The sequence below is a fragment of the Sturnus vulgaris genome, chromosome Z, assembly GCF_052056855.1.
Source record: "Sturnus vulgaris isolate bStuVul1 chromosome Z, bStuVul1.hap1, whole genome shotgun sequence".
NCBI lineage: Eukaryota > Metazoa > Chordata > Aves > Passeriformes > Sturnidae > Sturnus > Sturnus vulgaris.
In genome coordinates this window covers 46,358,274-46,379,327 of record NC_142283.1, presented here as the reverse complement: position 1 = coordinate 46,379,327, position 21,054 = coordinate 46,358,274, and the positions used below count along the sequence as shown (strand labels likewise).

Below are 21,054 nucleotides of genomic sequence, written 5' to 3'. Positions count from 1 at the left end.
TTTTCTGCTGCATATCCTAGCCAGTAGATGATAAACCAAAAAAGACCTGCTGGATCACAGAAATCCATCTCAGTGTGCCTTAAGAAAGTAACTCTGGATAGAACTGACTTCAAAGAAGAAAAACTAAAAACATTACTGTTGCAGGTTCCTTATTTGTCAGATAGGCAAAACACTACCCACATTGCTGATTCATATGGTATCATCAGACAGCAGTGCACAGGAAGCTCTACAGGAAGACCACAAAAGCTGACGAGTGTCCAAAAAGGAACAGATAGGCAGAAACATACCAGTAAGAACATACACACCCCACTGGAATCAGGAAACTACAAAGCTAGTGAGTGAGCAAGCTATAGCTCCTACCAATCATTAATCCTCATAAAACTACTCCTTGAAAAGGTACACTTTTTTTCTGAAAGAGGAAAATTTGGGTAGTTTTTTTACAGCAGGGAGTTGCTATTTAGAACATTTTGCAAGGCAGCGAATGAGTATACCACTATAGCAACAGCAGCCAGGGCAAGTCATTGTTTATCACACAAGAAGGACATGAGCTACTGGGCTTTACTGTCATGCTCCTCTCTGTTTAGGATGGTTTTGTTTATAAAAGCTGCACCAGAAAAATAACTTTTTTTTTAAAACAGAGCATTTCACAATGAGTCTAATAATAATGCCACACAATTTCTTTTCCCTATCAGAAATATCCCAGAGATGAAATTAAAAACTTTCAAGACTCGGCTTGGAAAAATGCTGGCTGGCATTTAGATATTTTTCATAGAATGGGATTTTCAAGCAGTAAATGAACTATACACAACACAATATCATTACAAAAATTCTGAAAGAACTTCTAAGAATACACAAACCTGCAAAAATAAACATATCCCCTCAAAATCACAAAAGAGTTCTTAGAACCTTTCTGACCATACTTTAAATACCACCTGCATGGTCTGTGTTCTCTTTTTCAGGAAAGCTTAACTTATCTCAGTGTGCAGGCTCCTCTGCAACATCTGAGATGCGTCCATTCATGCATTCCTCTATCTTTTCATACACAGTCTTAAACTCCTTCCCTTATGAGCAAGTTTGAATCACACAAGTAACGCCAACTTTAATAAAAATCAATTTCATACTGCGTATGTAACAGTAGACACATGTACTAGGCATATTTTCATGTCTTTTAGTGATGTCTCAATATTCAATACCAGCAACTCCTCTATGGGTCACTATCAAAGTGCCACTTAAATTGTTTTACTGCAAAAGAGTTTTTAAAAGCTCCTAGCAAAGTGGCAAGTGGTTGGAAAAACTCCATCTTTTTCAAAACCAAGACTAAGTATTGAGGTTAATTTCTTCCCCATATTCCTACTGCACAGCTAAATTAAAATATCTATAAACTATTCTTGAAAAATGCCACCACATTTCATTTTCTCCTGTGCCCTTCTTTTATTTGAAGTCTACTGGCTACAGCAGAATTTATAATATCTGATATGTTTTTGCACTGTTTTCAATGGCTTTATTTTCAATCCTTCATCATTACTCTTTCAACTTCTCAAAGGTCAAAGCAGTATTTAAAAGTTAAGAGTGACAGAGAAAGTAAAAGAAAGAAAAATAAGGGAAAAAAAATGAAAGAAAATTCATGAAGTCCTAGGGTTATATTTCAGCTTTAAAGAAACTCTTTTTCAATCCAGACTTTGAATAAAAGCAGCTTTTAAAAATGCATAGGGTCAAAGGAATAATAAAAGCATGTATTAAAAGTGTTGCAAAAATACTCAGAAATCAGTTTTACCCAATTCCAAGGGTTTATGACTGAGGGTAAAACCTATTAGTACACTGTATCTACAAACTGGCTTAGAAGATTAACAACTAAACAGTAAGCCAAATTTTAACTCTGGCTAGTAGGTCATATTAAGAAAAATGGTAAGTCATCATCAGAAATAACCTTAATTGTTACTCTCTAATTGTAACAGCTTTTCCATAGAATCACTTGTCTCAGAAACTCGTATGTACGACAGGCATAATGAAGAGACACATGAGAGTTAGAGAAGTGTTAGGAAGCAGCTCTTCAAGTAACCATCCCTACAATCCACTATTCAGCTTTTTTTGTCATGTTTGAAACTGTTCACAAAAGTGACTTGTTCCTAATGAATTATTTTCTTAACTACCCCGTACCTAAGGTCCACCACAGCAATCTAAACGTTAAACAATCTACAGTCAAGATCTCTATACTTTCTAGCCAAAGACGAAGAATACAACCATAGCCTTGTGATTGTCTGCTTGTTATGTAACTGTTGGGAAAAAATGAACATGTAACATAACTAATATCTTGCTTTGATTTTCCTCTGCCAACCAACACTTCCAGAAGCAAATTCTTGCCCTGGATTCTTGCCTCATTATTCACCTTTATGCAACTAGCCAAAGTGAATACAAAGTCTAAGAGTGGAGTTACATGGGCCCATAGCCTGAAAACAGGTAGGCATGTGATTGAAAGTATGAATATGTAATCACCTCTTCATGTGCAGAGCCTAATTTAACCAGGGGAAAAAAACCAGCAGAATAATCTTTCAGAAAAAGTAGAGGTCCATGGAATGATGTGAATGCCTCTACTGGGTGATGCATCAAACAATACAAACAGAAACAAAAAAAGGGGGTTGGGGGAAGGAAAGAGGGAAGGGTGGGTTATGTTTTGATTTTTTTGTGAATTTTTAAATACTCTTTTGTCAAGCCAAGGCTGAATTTTACTATAAGACAAAACCTGCTTGCATCTCAGACACTGTAATTTTTACCACATAGGAAAAGCACACTGAACAAGGGACTGACAAAATCTGGAGAAAAATATTATTCATTTAATCTGAAGACCCATTGCAATAAACCTTATTTCAAGCATCTTGTGTGTTACTAGGAATTACAGTGTAGAAACAAGTAACTTTTAGTCATTCTACATAGTAAAACCAGAAAACAGGATCTGAATTCCCAAAAAAAGAGCCTACTGTGAGAAGGAAATATTCTCATAAATTTTCAGAGGAAAATACGACAAAAATACTTAAATCTGAAATTAATTTAGAAATAAGTATTAGACAAGCTTAGTCTACGTCCTGTAGATATGAATTAAATAACTAGGAAACTATGATTTTTAAAGATTTCCTCCTTGAAAGTATTTATGTATGATTATGTTTACCAATTATTTTTATAAAACTGTATTATATAAATACCTATATTTATATAATGCCTGTTAATCCTGAAGAAAATCAGACCATTCCAAGAGTGCACAATCTCACTACCTTAAAGTATATGCCAAACTCCTATTATACATAAAAGTTGCCCTGAGTGAATTTCACATCTTCACTGCAAGAGAACACAATTGTGAACATTTCCCTTCAGACACACAATATGCTCTGCAAGCAAAACAATTAAATGATCTGAATAAAATAAAAGTCAGAAAGGAAGGAATAAAAATTAAAATGCCTGAAGCATACTTTCCTGCATTTGGCCCTTTATCCAGTGTGTGAGTAATCACAAAACCTACAAGAATCTGCCAGCATTATTACTACTTGTTAGTTCTCCACTCTAGCAGGAACTGTAAAACAATGGAACTGTAAAGACAAAACATGGCCATCAGGCCTCATGCGAGTGGTTTTGTATATGACTTACTACATCTCATCAGCAAAAGGCAGTTAATCACTTAAAATGTTGTATTTAAAAAAACAAAGAGCGTCATGTAAAATGAAATATTAAAAAAGGAAGGAGGAAATCTTTTTGCTCTGCAAAAAGAGTAGCTAAAATTTAGTTTTCAAATGTATGTTGAAATGCAAGCTGAGAATTTCTTCATTTTGTATCAGTAAACTTAACTGCTATTTTAACAGAGAAAGGAAGAGTATTCATTTACCTATATGTTTATTTTAAGTAAAGTATTCAAAACTCTTCACAGGAGCATTCAATACTGTTTCTCCAACTTACTTCTCATATACCGTCATCCTTCCCACGCATTTGGAAAAATAGCTAGAACTTGGGCTTCTGTTGGGATGAAGTAGGAGACACTTAAGCAGAACATGACAAGATGAAGCAAGTAATTTATTAATCCATTAGAGCAATACAGATAAATGCAAGAGACATCTGCTCTAAACAGAGAGCAAGCAAATGAATGACTAGAAGAACAGAATATAAACTACTACATATATGGGGGGCTTTCTGTCTGCTTGTTAGAATTTTATTAAAATATAAAGAAGGAAAACAGCAGAAAGTAGGATAAAAAGTAAGTACATAAAGAGGTCAAATGTAGGTAAGACTGAGGAGGTGCCAAAAAGAAAGGTGGGGAATGAGAAGAGTAGATGATTGACAAAAAAAAAGAAAGACAGCTGAGGAGAGGCTGCTATCTACTTAAGATTGTCAAAGTCCTCACAAAGGACTCTTTACAAAGCACTCGGGAAAAAACTGCTTGTGGCTTTATTGGAATCCCTAAAGCTCATGGATCAATATGCCCATGGAAAGATACACAGCTACCAGAGAGATGGGCCTTCCCTCATACTACAGCTTCCAGTGAAAATAAAGCAAGCTATCTTCAGTTCCTTTGTCTGAATACATGTAGTTAAAGGACCATGATATTTTAAGTCTTCTATACACTCTTGCATGCAGCTATCTCTGCAGCTATCCATTTCTTGCTAAATGCTTATGAAGCTTCCTGGTATTAGAAACATTTAACTCTTTTATAAGACTTGCTATTTACTGGGTAATTTTACTTTGGTTTTGAGTGCTTGGAGAAACACCTCAGAGAACTTAAATACTAACCAAGCATTACACATTGTTAAATACTAACCAAGAACCATACAGGTTTCTCCATCTGCTTGAAGAGCCGTTTGATTATCCCTGTTCTGAAGCAGTAAGCATTTCATATCACTGTCCCAAGAACACCATTCTTGCTTTTTTGATTAAACAAAACCCCCCTCTAAACTGAAAGACTTACCCTCCCAGTTTGCACACTCCTGCTCTAGATTCAGTCCTTCACACTCTTGTTTCAGGTGAGGTGTCTGTTGTAGGCCCTTTCCTCCAAACTATGTTTGCTCAACTTCAAATTTCACCAGGAGATCTAAACCAGACAAAAACTTATGCAATCTGATTCATTCCTGCTCCTATCGTCCCACTTCTGCCTGTAATTTTATTAGCTTTCTCCAGTGGATCTGTCTGACATAGAAAAAAACCAAGCTAACAAAGCAATTATGGACTTGAAGATAATGCCAGTAAGATTTTGAACTTTGAAAGCATTTCCGATATCTGCTCGTTTTGACTACAAAACATTTCCCAAAGGAAATAGGCACAAATACGGACAAAAATTAATCAGAAAACACTCTTATAAACTTAACAGCAAATGTCTACCACAAAACTTGCTTTTATGTTTCCAGCTTCTTGAAAAACTTTCCTGTAGCCTGTTCTTCAAGGCTACAGTTACTCACATTAGTTTTATTGTTATGAATATTTAAGAAGTCTCACAGGAAATTATGGGAATGGGATTCAAGTAAGGTTTCCTGCCTGTTAATCACCATGGAGTGACGCCTTCCTGATACTGTCTGCTTGAAGAGAGCAGCAACTGGTCTTTTGAAAGTTACATTGAAATTGAATTGTATAGGACAGCAGTGGTATTTGGTGTTAAGCACAGCAGTAGATTCATTTGTCTAAAAAGACAAACTGCAAAAAGCATAAGCCTGTATTTCGCTTTTTAAAAAACGTGCATTTGAACGCCTGTGTTGCATGAGTCAATTTCTACAAACAAAATTTTGCAAAAGACAGGCAATTTTCAGAATTGCTTCTAAACGTTTGAATAAAAACTAACACCTCCCCTTAAAAAGACTTATTACCCTAAAATTCAAAAGCCATACAAGAACTTCACAACTTCTAGAAAAGAAAGAAGTAATGGAAGCACAGTAAAATTTACTCAAAAGGAAACTTAAAAGGAGTCCATAAGCAACCATTTCCTATGACAGACAAATTCCTAAGAGGAGAGATCACGCCCACTCATTATCTTAAACCTCAGAAGAGCTCATATTCTGAAATTTAAACACATAAAAATAAACGTCTTTCATGATATAATGCTCTCCCATCAGTTCTGAGATATTCACTTCGGAACACAGTTACATTTCTCAATTGGCTTTCACTACTCTGATAGTTAATCTTTGAAAACAGTCCAGGTTATTATAATATAAGACAATGCATTTCACTCTCTGCCTCTTTAGTTACATAGATGACTATGAAGACAAACAATCTCACAAGAACTGACTTGGGAAATTTAGAACTTGCCTCCTGCTATGTTGAATATACTAAAATAATCCAACATAAATGTTGTGATGTTGTACATCACACAAAGAACACAGCTGCCTTCTTCACTAACTGTTAGGCAGGTATAAGGGCACTTCAAATTCCAGCAGCATTCAGAGAGTCAAAATACTCCAATTTTAATAAATCACACAGTTAAAGGTATGAAAATTGGTACAGTAAGAGAAAACCATTTATACTGTAGTCCCAATGTCTATTGCAGAACACGAAGAATTTGATGATAAAAGGGTAATTTTTCTTTAGGCCCAATCACACCAATACCAGCTTGACCTGCAATTTTCTAAACTACAGCATACAACAGCAACACTGCTAAAAATATGCTGTTACTCAAACTTCGAGGTATTCTCTCCAGAGATAGGACTTCCTGATAGGAGATTCAAATTAATAGGAAGTGCCCTTCCTGTGTTTTCTAGACTAATGAGTTTGTTTTCAACAGCCTGTAAAAAACTGAAGGAGCAGATTTATCTGTTGACTGGTGTTCAGTGCTTTGAAGTGAAGTGACCTTGTATACAAAGCCAAAGCGCAGTAGACCACAATCATGTCTATTTAGGCACAATGCTGTAGCATGTTTGGTTTTTCCTGTATTCCTGGCAAAATCTTTAAAGGAATTGTCTTGAGAGCCTGGTGACTTTTATTTTACTCTGCAGGTAGCCCTACTAGAAACTGATGGGAATGCTTGTGAAGTAGCTGAGCACAGATGCTTACTTTCAGCAAACTAATCTTTATGCAAAGGAAGTGAACAGTTCTGGCCATAGGTATACAGCTACGGCAAACCGATCTGACTCACTCCGTATAAAAACCATATAAAAACACTATAGAAAGCCAGCACATCTAAAAAATTACTACAGAACGCATACTCTGTATTACAATACAAGGAAAAAAATCCTAATCTATCATTAGGATTTCCAGATATTAAGGAAAAGTAACAGTCAACACCAATTCTGAAGAAAAAATGTGCTATAGGATCAACTAGTGTTTCAGGTCAGTGGGTTTTATGCTTTGCACACAGCAAAAACATGGAGCCAAAAGACTGAAATGCAAATGAAAATACAGTTTTAAAACTAATTAGACATTTGGTTGTGATTTATAGAAGATGAAGGGAAAACAGACAGCTCCAGCATGAAGCTAGACTAGGAAATTTAAGTCAAGAGTCCTACCAATTACAAATTTTTCAATCTTTTTCATGTGCATGAAAGAAAGTTAACATTATTGATTCTGTCAGATGGGATCCTCCTGACTTCCTACTGCATGAAGTCACACTCCTGCAAGACTATTGTTATTGCAACATTACATCACCAAGAAAGTGATGATCATCTGCAATGACTTCAGCAAATGCAAATGAAAAAACAACTCATCATTAATCTGCTAATAAGCTTTACCTTTCCTACTTCTAAGTTAGTTGTCTTAAAACACATACAATTCTAATAATTAGACTTCATATGTTTAGACACAAAAGATTCTAATATTAACCTAAGTTTGCCTCATTTTCTCTTTCCCAATTAATGGATGCTTTTTTCCTATTGTAAATGTTGCTGCCCTTTGATATTTTCTCTTAATGAAAAAAAAATTAGAATAAAAGAACTTTTGGGTAATTTATCAAAGAAAGTATTACTTTCATCCACGACTACCAGATAATCATTACATACTCTTCCACATGATGGAAAAAAGATGAGCCATCCACTTTATCACGGATCTTAAATTCTCCTTTCAACAAAGTTGCTGATAATGGATCAACTGTAAAAATGCAAACAAGTTCACAAGGAACTGTTATCAAACAGTGCCTGCTTGAGCAGGGAGGTTGAACCAGATAACCCACTGTGGTCCCTTCCAATTTGATCCATTCTCTGACTCTGTAATATTGGGAGATATAGACATGTAATTCTGTGGCTTACCATGTATTTTAAGTAAATAGTAACATTTAAGTAAATAGTAACATTTCATTCCTAGTGACTGAATGAGAACAACCAATTGTAGTTACCTTACTATTAAAATCTGAATATTAAAAAAAGATGTTCAAAAGTCAAGGTAGTCAGACATGAACCTTAGAAATATTTTAAATGTACTTTGTCCTTTTAAACTGCAGTAGCAGCATCAATCTCAGAAGACTGACCATTTTAAGGTCTTGTGTAGGAAATTTTAATTTAACAATCTATTGACACACAGATTTCCTTCACCTGTTTTTCTAATAATTTGAATTTTTTCCACTTGTAATGTAATAGCAAACCTTAAGCAGCAAAATTTTGCTACACATCACAAGAATGTTTTAACTGTGCTCTAACCAGACCACAACCTCATAGGAAAGCACAAGAGTTACTGAAGTCAAATGGCAGCTTGCCATTAAACCTCTGTTCTGTGACAATCCCTCCCAGGCATCTTAAGAGAGGTCTCTTGTTTAAAAGCAGATTTGTATTGTAAAAGTAAAGAGAGGCAGAGAACTAAATGCAGGACAGGAAACGCCCTTTTCTTCTGAGCTTTTAGTATCACCTCCGTGATATGCCATTTTTTGAGACCTTCAGTGTATTTCCAAAAATAAAAAAGAGGAAAAACTTCAGCTACAGAAATAACCAAAAATCTCACCTTGTTATTTTCACACTTGTATGGGATTTTGAGGGTATCCATGGCCTTGATCATGGCCTGCATTGCTGTAAATATATTCTGGTACACCAGTTTTGTAAAGCCCCTTTTGTCTTCATCAGAGTAACCTGATCCATGAATGATTCTCATCTGCTTGATAAATGTGCTTTTGCCACTCTCTCCTGTGCCTGCAAGACAAATAAGAAGGATATGCTTTACCCAGTGGACACAAACACGACTTTTTTTGCACAATGCTGACAGCAGGGCTCAACAGTGTCAAGTGGTGCTTGGAAGGTAACTACCAGGATCAGTTCAGGGTCAAACGGTAGCATCAGTAGCAACTGAAGAACTGAATGAAAATTTGCATTTTTATTTAACAACTAAACTAATGAGCAAAATGGCACTCCAAAATACACATACTATGTATGACTTCGTATTTTAGAATTTTTTATTCTTAAAGATGTAATTGTCCAAAACGCTAACTTCCTGAGATATTTCATCACAAAATTCAGAGAGGAAGAAAAAGAATCTTCCTAACTCTCAGAACATTACAGTAATATGGTAGTACGAGCAACTGGTATGTCTGTGATTTGGGTTTTTGGTTTTTTTTGCAGAGTTGTCAGGTTGTTTGGGTTTTTAGTTTTGTTGTATTTGTTGGTTTGGTTTTTTGCTTATTTGTTTGAGGGGGTGTGGTTGCATTGTGGCTTTTTTGTTTTAAGCTAGTATTGGAACAATCAGAGCCCATTAAACTTCTATCTCACAACCATATGAAATCACTGTTTATTAAAATTTGGTTCGTATTTATTAACAAGCAATCATTCTTTCCGTTAAATTTTTTTTCTATGTCTTTTTATACTTTGTACTAAAAGTAATGTATTGATGAAATATGACAATTTGTCAACTTAAAGTTAAGATTTGCTTGCTGGAAACTTCACAAAGGTTACAACACACAACATTTTTCCTTTGCTCCAATTCAACAAGCTCATCTGTGTCTACAAGAGCTTATCTGTATTATCCCTGTGTTTGCTTAAGAGGAGGAGTTGAATCTGCACAGCTACATAAGCCCTGTGTTCACCCAGCTACTCAGCTCTGCAGAAAACAAAATGCATTGCTTAGTGCTGTGTTTTTCAGACTTTCTGCCTGGGCTTTATTTTAACAATTTCTGTAAAGCCTTCATGCCTCGTACCATAAATATTCACGTCCAGGACAAAGGCAGTCTTATAGGCCTCTTAGATAAATGTTATAGGTGTCTTCTCAGAAAAGCGTGTTTTACTTTTAAAGTGCAGTTTATAGCAGTAACCCTTAACTATTTCTGAGATAGCACACAATGCAAAATCTTAAGCCTCTAAAAACTCCTGTCCTTACCACAAGCATAATTTTGAAACCATTACTACCATTTCCTGCACACATATAACAAACTTCTAATGCAGATTTTCTTTATACACACATTCCCAGAAAATCAAACGTGATGTTACATACTACAGAATCAGAATGGTTTGGTTTAGAAGAGACCTTAGAGATCATCTAATCAAAACACACCCTTGCCATAAGCAGGGACATCATCCATTAGACCAGTTTGCTCAGACCCCATCTAACCTGGCCTTGAATACTGCCAGGGGTGGGCACCCACAAGTTCTCTGGGCATGCTGTGCCAGTGCCTCATCACCTTCACATGTAAAGAATTTCTTCCAATATCTAATGTAAACCTGCTCTTTCAGTTTAAAGCCATTTCTCCTTGTCCAATCACTGCATGCCCTCGTAAAAGTCCCTCTCCAGCTTTCCTGTAGGATCCATTTAGGCAAAGAAAGGCTCTGACATCGTCTCCCTAGAAATCAAGACACTGAGTGGTATCAACTTGTGCTTTTTACAGCCTCATCCATTCATTACAGAACAAGTTTAAAAATACATTATGGCAATATATTCTTAAAATTTTACCTATTTACTATAAGAATCAAAAACAACACTGGTAACAGCCTGAACACTTAAGTGGGCCAGTTTCACCTGGTGAAAAGAAGAAAACCTGAAATCACATAAGAAAAAATCTACATATTCTTCTGAAAGGATATGAATGCCTTATGGGCTCTACTAGCCACTGGTTCCACCACCATCATTCTACGAATACCTCTAGCTGACACAAAGCAAGAGCAAAGGTGAAATGGCAGTGTAATGGATCAGCAGAATGGACTGATGGGGGATAAAACAATACCAAGACCAATTTTCTGCTGGCTACCACTGCACATTTAAATTAGTCAAGTCAGTTCTCAGAAGCCAAATGCATACTATCTTCTCATCTGTCAGAAGACAGATTATGTCCTGAGGCCACACAAATGTACCTGAACCTCAATCACAATCAAAATACCACCACCACCACACTCCCTCATCTTTTAAAAAACATAACTTTCAACCTCCCCTCCCTCAGCCCTAATATAATTCCTTGTCTAGTACTTAGGTAAGAACTGAATACTGTGACTAAATAAAACTGCACACTCCTGATTCAAGCACATAGCTTGGTTTGTCATCTGACTTTTAAAACATTTTTCCAGATAAAATCAACCTAATGAATGAAAAAAGACTAACTGTCTTCTAAAAATAATAAAGAAATGTTTGTAATAGTGATGAACTATTCAATCATGGCATCGAGGATTATAAAAATTTGTAAGAGCTTAGCATCTTAAAAACTGAAAATTTCTGCAAACCTCTTCGTTTTTATTCTGGAAATGTTAATAGCAATAAGTATTACTGCATCATCAAGAATTTTACAATCAGAGATCTGAAAGTACTTCTAGCAGTATTATATCTACAAGCAGAATCAGGAAAGAAGTCAGGTTGCTTAAATGTAGAGTAGATCGTTATGCACGCACTTGCACCCACACACATACATATCATGTATGATTTTTTGTATTGATGCTATTTCTCCTGGTACACATCCTGCAAAAATCAAGCTACAGAATGCTGAAATGCAACATTTTTTCCTCTGTGAAACTCATGGAAAAACTTTAGAAATGGTTAATTTTAAATAAGTGACAATGCAGCTACTGGTAGAGAGGTTTCAGAACTTTGTGGTGATTGACAAAGAAGATACAGAAGACTAACTCAAAAGTAAGACAAGTGTAGAAGCCTAGAATAACAAGCCTTTCTTTCATGTGATTGTGCTATACATACTTGTACTTCTTTTTGCATTTCTCTGCATTGAAACTTCAAAATCTCAAGTGTAGTATCTTCAGATCAAATACGAGACTGTTTTTTAACAACGAACATACTACTCTCTAAGCAAAATTCATACTGGCATCTCTTAAACTGAAACACTGCTAAACTACACCTGGGAGGTGTTTTTTCCCCAATTTTGACCTATGAAAAGTCAAGAAAAAGCTGCTATTTTATTGTTTTGTATTTAAATTGAAATTTTGTATTTAAATTACATAGGACTCTCTTTACATATAAGGAAGAAGGAGAAAGCCATTGAAACCCACTACCCTGCTAGTCAGTGTACACACACATTTACTAGGAACTGTCAAAACATCAGTGTGTACATTTGCAGAAAACTAGCTTTCATCCTGGGCCTTGGATGCAGAAAGCAAGCATAGAAGTACCTGGAAAGTGAAGATTCATGGGTCAGAGTGGAATCAACGTCCTACACAGATGAGCAGAACCATACTACAGCCACAGTTTCATCAAACATTTACTCAGATAAAGCAGTCAGTTTTACTCTGCGTCACAGATTTACAGAAAAGGGGAGCAATCAACCTCATCAGATAGTAAGTAGCAGGGTACCTCCTAGGAGGAGTAAGAGCTAGAACAGCAAGAGAGAGGTAATACATGAGAAGAAAACTACTTGATTCCACTTAAAATTATATTTCACTTGGAAGAGTTTTATGTCCTCTATGCGACTAGCTAATTCAGGGATAGAGAAAACAAAAAAATATGGTTTAGTCTGTTGCTGTTCCAGCAATGGAATGCAGCGGATCACATTTCCACTGAAACTGAGTATGGCTAAATGAAAACATAAAACTGTACAGAATTCAGGCGTAGGACCAGCTTGGCTTTGTAGGTGACAAATCAGTTGAAATGTATTATGGAATGCATGAGATCCTGCCAGGAGCTGAAGCAAAGAAGCCAGTCTGTCCTATCACTTTTAGAACAGTGGCTTTCAGGCTCACAGTTGAAGGCTACTGTTGGAAAGGGTATTTGGCTGGTAAGACTGTGCAGCAACACTTCCTGAGGTGGAGGTGAAGTTCTCCAGCTCACCCTGTAACATGCACCTGGACAAGTTCTGGAGCAGAAACTCGAGTATTTCTTCCCCATCAAAAGACGGCAGCCAGGCTAGTGAAACAAGGAGGCTCCCACACAAACAGCTCAGTCCATCTGATGTGGTCATGCACCTAGGCAGACTGTTCTCATTCTGACATCTGAAGAAGAGAAGAATCCTTACCTCTACAACAGCCTTGACCATCACCTCTGTCAACAGTTGCCACAACTGAGCTGACCTGCTTTAAGCTGCTACAGCTATTGCTCTGGCAATCCCTTTTAAGTGAAGACTGCTAGTACGCTATGAACTTTTCTTTCTCTATTGCTTAAGAAGTATTATCTCCATGACATTGTATCACTGTATAAAACCTCTTGAAAGACACCTGAGTACCAACCTACACCTCCAACCAATTTATACTACTATAAGTACCTAATAACCGAAACTGACCATTTTCATCTTGATCATAAAAACACCAAAGGATTTAAGTGACAACTCATCCAGAATAGAATTCAATTCAACAGGTTGAACAGAATTCCTGTAAGGAATTATCAGGCCTGATAATGCATAGAGTAAGCATATTTGTATTTTTTATAAAATGAACAATAGTATCATAGTGCCTTCCCTGTGTGATTATCCAACTCCTTAACTGACATGAACAGATTAAACTTCACAAGAGCTGCTTGATGTTAGGAAACATTTCAATAGCATTTCATTTAGTTGCAGAAAAGCCTATGAAACAGGAAAGCATCTCCAATTTCAAGCAAAAAAAGCCAGAAAAAGAGCTAAAGTGTCCTGAAGTCTGTTCCTACATCATTAGCACCATGTTTTGCAGTTACGCTAAAAACTACAAAAAGTCAAATTAAGTGAGAACCCCAGTGATGGCTTTTTGATACTTAACAATGCACAGGTTTAAGTTAAGAACCACTTAGGAAAAAGTGGGAGAGGGGTGTATATTGTTCTATTGCCAAGTGTTTGCTCCACTGACAGAATATCTGTAATTTAGAATCACAACATAATCATTTTACTTGTTTTGCTTACAAGCCACATTTGCATATTCCACTTGCTTTAAAAAAAAAGTAAGCATATAATCATTTCACCATTCACTAAATTATCTCCTCTGTATCATTTTAGTAATTTATAAACATTTCATTAAGATGACTGTCAATAATCTACATATTATTTCATGAATTACTAATGTAACAACAAAGAAGAGCCTGGCAAGATGAGAAAAGGTTTATCCCAAAAAAGGATGGATAGAATTTTATGAAGTGCATCACGAAGTAGTTAATTACCTCAAATAAGGAACATGCAACATCTACATTCATATAGAGCAATTTGTTTCAAGAATGCTCTTGAATATCTTAAGCATTTATGAAAAACCAAGCAAATGTTATCCATTACAAATATTACCACAGTTGTTCCATCATTTCCTTACCTACACTGTTGAAACTGTATTAACCACCTTCCTTAAAAAAAGGGAAAGAATATCTTTCATTATGTGGACAGCTAGCCTTAGTGCTTTCTACAGCAGAAATTCCTCTTACAAATATAATATGGTTGTTTTTGAGACAATAATAAAGTTAGTCATCCTAGTGTCGCCACAAAACTCAGGGAAACAAAATACCCATCCTTATTGTACAAGTGATATACTCAAAATAGTTCAAGTGACTACTACAATAAAGCTGAAGACAGATACTGAATTACTGAAAAACTGGAAGGAAATGGAAGATAGAATTGAAGCATAAAATTCAGTTGATGTTCTGTTGCTTCTTTATGTTAATTCACGCTTTTTCATGAACTAGAACCTCAAACTCTGTTACAGGAAATGCAGGTAATCAAATACAGCTTTGTGCCAGATTATCAAAACTGCATTGCAAAACTAGTATTATGCAGCTTGGCCCAGCTCAGTATTGAAAGTCAGCATCCTTTTCTCTCCACCTTCAATTGAGAAAAAACCTGAAGCCCAACCAACCAACCAAAAACCCCAAACCAACACGTGCCCCCCCTCACCCCCAAAATCAAAACAATCAGACAAATCAACAACAATGCCTAAGCCCCCAACAAAACAGAACCTCCTCCTTATCTTTAATAGCTATAAACAGATAATTTTCACCATTTTAGAGGTATCTTATTACAGTTTAAGTATAATTCAGAGGCAAGGAAGTGAGAGAAGAGATACTGGGTGCCTTCACACAGGACAACTAATTCCTCAAGAATTCGCACAGCTTTATAAATGGGTTCAAAGCAGGACAGGATCCCACCTTGCGTGACCTTCTCCTCCCTTCTCTTGAAAGGATCCCTCTGATAAACCACAGACTCCCTGAAGAGAATCAACTCTTTACAGTCTGTGCTTAATTTTCCATTTTATACAGTCTGGAGCAAAGATGACAAATTCTGCCTAAAGAATTCATCTGTGCAGGAAAAGTGTCACAATCAAATTTCACCCATAAAAATATTTTCTTGATGCCACTCACAACTCACCCCAACAGCAAAGTGTTTAAAATCAGTCTACTGGCTGCTGTTCTTCCATGGAAATGTTATAAACAAAATCAGAAGCAAACATCAGCATTCATAAAAGAAGGTATACAAACTCTTACCTTCCTTGAACAGAGGAAAGGCAAAACCTGTCTTTAGAAACTTGTGTGTGATTAAGTTCAAATGAATGTTTATATGGGGTTGTTGGAAAGCAGACTCATATAGATTCCAAGCCACAAGCAAGTCAGAATCCATCATTTATTATCTTCTTTGAGATCAATATAGTCCACAACTACCTATAAACTGACATGTATGTTTTCTTTAAGCTATTTATTAAAAGAAAATGGTAATAATATGTTGACCACCACCTGATTTTCTGTGAAAACTACCTTAACTATTAATTGGATAGAGACTGGGTTTAGGGTTTAAATCTTTTCTATTTCCTTAATATTCCACATACAGTTCTTCACTTCTGCACCTAAATTGGACTGAAAATGCTGAGAGAGGCCATACAACCCTACTTGTCCTGCAGGTCTCCAAGAGGATTTTTCAGGAATTTCAGTATGAGATTTAAGTTTCCCTGCATTGCAAGATAAGGCTTGAGTTAACTCTAAACTTTTATTAAGGAAGATACATAAAATTTACTCACCTAATGATTAAGTCTTTTAAGTTTCTTTCACCTTCTGTTACTCAGAGGAATTATGAACAGATAAACACTCCTATTCCTAGCAACTCTTGAGAGACACCATTTCAGGGACAGTATAAACCACCACGATTAATCAAAAGCAAGGGTAAATACTGGTAGCATCCAAAATTGCAATACTTTTTCTTTATTTTTATTATGGATGGAAATACAATTTTTAAACCTCATAAGTTCAGAAAAAGTCTAAGATACCACAACAGAGTTTGACCATCTGTGTTTCCCCCATGCCAAGGGCTAAATTTCTTCTACCCTACAGAAAACTGCAAAAGGTGAATATCTCCCTCTTGAAATGTTCCATCATCAAACATAATTATCATGCACAAGAACACACCAACAAAACAACAGCTGTATTTACCAAGCACACAAAGCCTTACAGTTTGCATGTTCTGCTTTCAAAAGTTATAGTTAGAAATTCTGCAACCTGTTTTCTAATCTGTATTTTAAAGAAGTACTGTAGTATACTGGATGTGCATTTGCATCTATCTGAAATACCAATACAAACCAGTATATTATGTAATTTGTTTGACAATATGTTAGCATTAACTAAGTGCAAAAAAAATAGAAAACACCATTTCTAAAGTTTTTTTTCAATAATATTTACTCTGTTCTATGTTTGTGAGCTCTAATTTTGAAAGCCTGATACAAATTTTTGACCTACCACTCATACAAAAAGGCTCCATATCCAGGAGCTGAAAGTATACAGTACAGCATTTTCTTTCTTAGAATGTGAAAATGCTTACAAGTGAATTGCTTTGCAATATCAAAACTAGTATAAATATGAATTTACTGAAAATAAATTGTATGTATAATAGCACATTTGTTACAATCAAGTATTTATGTCAAGTAACATTCCTGATGGTAAATATTATTATCTGAAATTAATGACTAAGGACAGCAATTGTTTTGTAGTGTTTCGGTACATTTTTTCCTTAAGAATGGTTGGCCGCTCTTGCTTCCAAGAATGATACTCGCTCCAGTTTCAAACTTTAGTGTAGATATCATGAAGCACTCCTTCCAGGGGAAAAACACAAATGAACAGAAAATCCCTTTGTTTTATCACCTTTTTATACGTCCTTCATTCATGCCAAAGAAAGAACATTTTCATATGGATGGATATGATTTAAAAATAAGAAAGAAAAGCAAATCATGCTGGTCCTTCTTACACATGAAGAGAAAATTATTTTTCCCATAAAGCTATTTGAGGTCTTTCTGTGTTAGGTTATTTACTCCTGAGGAAGACATTCAAGCTGTTTCCTTGATCTCTTTTGCTTCTCCTTTTTAGCTGTTGACGCTTCAGAGCTCTCTGTGACCTCTGTACTAGTATGATAACATGACAGCTGTTTCTGAAACCTAATTAGACAAGAGTCAACTCACCAGTATAACTATCAAACTTACTCTAGAAACATAAAGAAACTATATATCAAATGTTGGTATGCAGATACCTGTCAAACAGCTTCCCTGGTCCATTCACAGGAAGCACTAGACACAACACAGACGTTTCTTTCAAGCCTCAAATACACCCCTAGCACTAAAATGATAAAGTAATTTTTGCTTCAGTCTAACTACACACAAACAAGTACAAACAAAGTGCAGGGTCTTGCCAGCAGAGCCCTGAACTGACTGCAGTAAGGATCAGCTGGGGTAATTAATCGTTTTTTTAATACTACATCTTATAAATGTATTATACATTGTGTATCTTTCTGGTTTCCTAGGGGAACACATCTTGAGAGCATCATAAAGGATATACTTTATGGTGTAAGTGAAAGTTTTGCAGAAAGTATTTTTGGCAGAAAGCATTTAGCCCCTTTCTCTCATCATGCACTGTGAAGGCAATACTTCTCCTTCCCCAGGGAGAGTGAAGAGGTGGTGGAAACTGAAACACACGCCCACCTGGTTTCAGGCCCTCTCAGTGAATGTGCATCCATTTCACTCCCACACACCATCAATCCAGTTACTCCATTTGGGACATCATTGTCATTACAGCTGATCACAGCATTAAACTGGAAGGAAGGTGGGGTAGGGGGAGCTCAGGCATTTTATGAGAAACAAAGAAACGTCCTAACAAAAAACAGAATGGGCAGGCAGCTTCAGCAGACATTGGCTGCAGAGAGAGCAAAAAAGGAGGTGAACTGGGGAGCACAAAGGCAAGTCCAGTGCAGACACTGCTTTCAAATAAATCATCAGCTGTGAGTAGCCCTAGGAGGAACTTTTGCCAACCCCTACAAGGCAAAGCTCCTTCTGGCTGGCCTTCACCCCATGGACATACAGGGCTGGGCAGCCCAGGGCTGTTCCTCTTGCAAGCTTCCTTCCACGTGCAAGCTTCTCAGAGGCTATTTAGCAACCATTAGAGAGACTCTGCTCCCAAAAGACCTGTACCTTACTACAGGCAGTGTTCCCCCATCTCTTCAACCCCAAGGCACACACAGAGCCCAGCAGGGCTGACAAACTATAGTGAAAAGCTCTAGCACAGCAGCTATACAGTAGAAACACATGACTCCATTTTTATTTTCATCCCACAAATACTGTGAGAGGCTCAAATGTTTGTGCTTCCCTTGTTCCTACATTTACAGTGTTGTTCACCAACTTTTATGTGTTTCTCAGTGCACACTAGCAGGGGTGTACTCATACTCTGTGAAATCCAGGCAGGCTCCAAGGCCGAGCCTGTTATAAACTCACACAGAGGGAAGCACAGTTCCAGATATTGTGGCACATTTCCTGCAGTTTACGGCAGATCATCCTTAACTTGAGGCTGTTTTTTAACTGCTACTTCCCCTGGAGAGTCACAAGTTTTTGAGGGTTTTTGCTGTCCTCTTGTATTTTATGTCCTCTGAGGCACTGCAAGAAGCTGTACACTAATTAAGCAGCTCCTTCAAAATGAAGCTAGACCCCTTGCACACTTTTTCCTCCTACAAGGAGAGGGGACCTGGGCAAGTCAGCTCATTAGCTGGATAGGAGTGACATAACAGCTATATTATCGTAGCCCTTATTTCAACTACTTCAAAGGTTGTAATAATACTGATAAAGAAAAGACTAAACAAATTATGTTTTAATCACGTTCCTTGTTTATTTTAATATAAATACCACCTATGCACATACTTTTATGCGCATACATACAAAGTGTATGTATGAAGGCTGACGAAGGCTCTAAAGACATAAATATACCACTGGCACTCTGAATTTAAGAAATCAGGTCAAGGGTAGTATTAACACAGAACAATTTTATAATTAAAAAAATTATAATTAGATTCTCTACCCCCCCCCCCCCCCCCAAAAAAAATCCCTGCTTTTTGCTAAGGAAAAAAAAAGTAAATCAAATAGCTAAGTTCTGAGAGGACATCCTTGCTATCTTTACACACTACATCATATAGGTATTTTCACGCTTAGTACATGACAGAAATGCAGTATTCTTTTCAGATGCTGGATGTACTCAAGCAAATAGATGAAAAACTGAAAAAACTAAGCTTGGGGAAAGTGAGGGATGAAAACTACTACTGGGTCATTAAGAACATGGACTGTCAGTCAGTAAGAACAGGGACAAGCAGACAGATTTTATGGTCAAAATATCCAGTTCTGTAAGTTCGCATGTGCATTTTAGCAGCACAGTGTCCTAGCATGCATACCGCTTACAGCTTTGCTTTGGAATGGCTGAACCAATGGACATTTTAATGCTCTGCTTCTCCAGCAGGGAAAGACAAGAGGCAGCACTCTGGAGCATCACACTATCACAGAGACAGCATCCATGGCTGGTGCGACTTCAGACTGCCCAGAGAGGGCCCAGCTCCCATGCCACTGACCTGCTCAAATGAGCAACTTCACCAGCTCAAAGGATGAGTTTCTAGTCACATCTCTGACATGCCAAAACAGACAGCTATAGGACTCTTGATCTCTTCAAGAGAAACTTCTGATCCTCCTTATAATAGCCTTGTTGCTGAAGTTACATATTTATTTAGACCTGATTATGTAATTGGATTATATACCTCTAAAAGTTTTTAGATTTTTTTATTTTTCTTTTATTTACTTTACACATGCACTACAAACAAAGAATGCATAGATTAATAAATAACTACATTTTACTTATAAAGGTAATAAAACCCGTAAGATAATATCAATCAGAACTCAGTTGAAATCATGGATAAGCAACACACTTTTGTGAGTCACAGAAAAGTATAGTTTTGCTGGATTCTCTTATAATATTAGAAGAAATCTCCAGAAATCCATGAACTAGATGGCATCCAACAGTAGTAAGACTACTGCCTTACTCAAACATCAGCTATTCTAGCTAATAGCATGTACCACATAGATGTGGATATGTAACTTAGGAAATGCCACCTCCTTTCTCTTCTAGTCGTCTCATTGCTCTGACCTCTTCTGAAATTACATGTGGCTTTCTGTTTAATTAATTAAAGTCCACATGCTGTTCATTAGCATTTAAGTAAGTTATTTGCATTATAAATCCTGGTTCATCTGAGAGGCAGTTCTAAATTCACTTAATATCCTTAGTAATTAGGCTTTCTATGGCAACGGGTTCTTGTTTTATGAACATTCATGAAATTCTGGTTTTCACTTGTACTTGCATCTGGTTTCAAAATGATTACATTGAATATACTTCTAGCCACTTTCAGTGCTATGGCGAAAGATACTCAAGAGCACAATAACACTAAGAATTTCCTCTTGTTTTTATTTAGTACACCAAAACAGAAATAAATTTAACTGCCAAGGCAAAGAACTGTAACACAACTGCAGTTCA

The 21,054-nt window shown here is 36.6% G+C and overlaps 1 protein-coding gene across 1 annotated transcript in view; it reads right to left on the bottom strand.

Moving 5' to 3' along the window:
* Positions 1-21,054, bottom strand: part of LOC106864967 (guanine nucleotide-binding protein G(q) subunit alpha) — a 111,378-nt gene that overhangs the window by 63,187 nt on the left and 27,137 nt on the right. Inside the window, exon 2 of the mRNA XM_014894802.2 lies at positions 8,887-9,071. Coding sequence (XP_014750288.1) covers positions 8,887-9,071 — 185 coding nt within the window. The remainder of the gene's footprint in view (positions 1-8,886; positions 9,072-21,054) is intronic.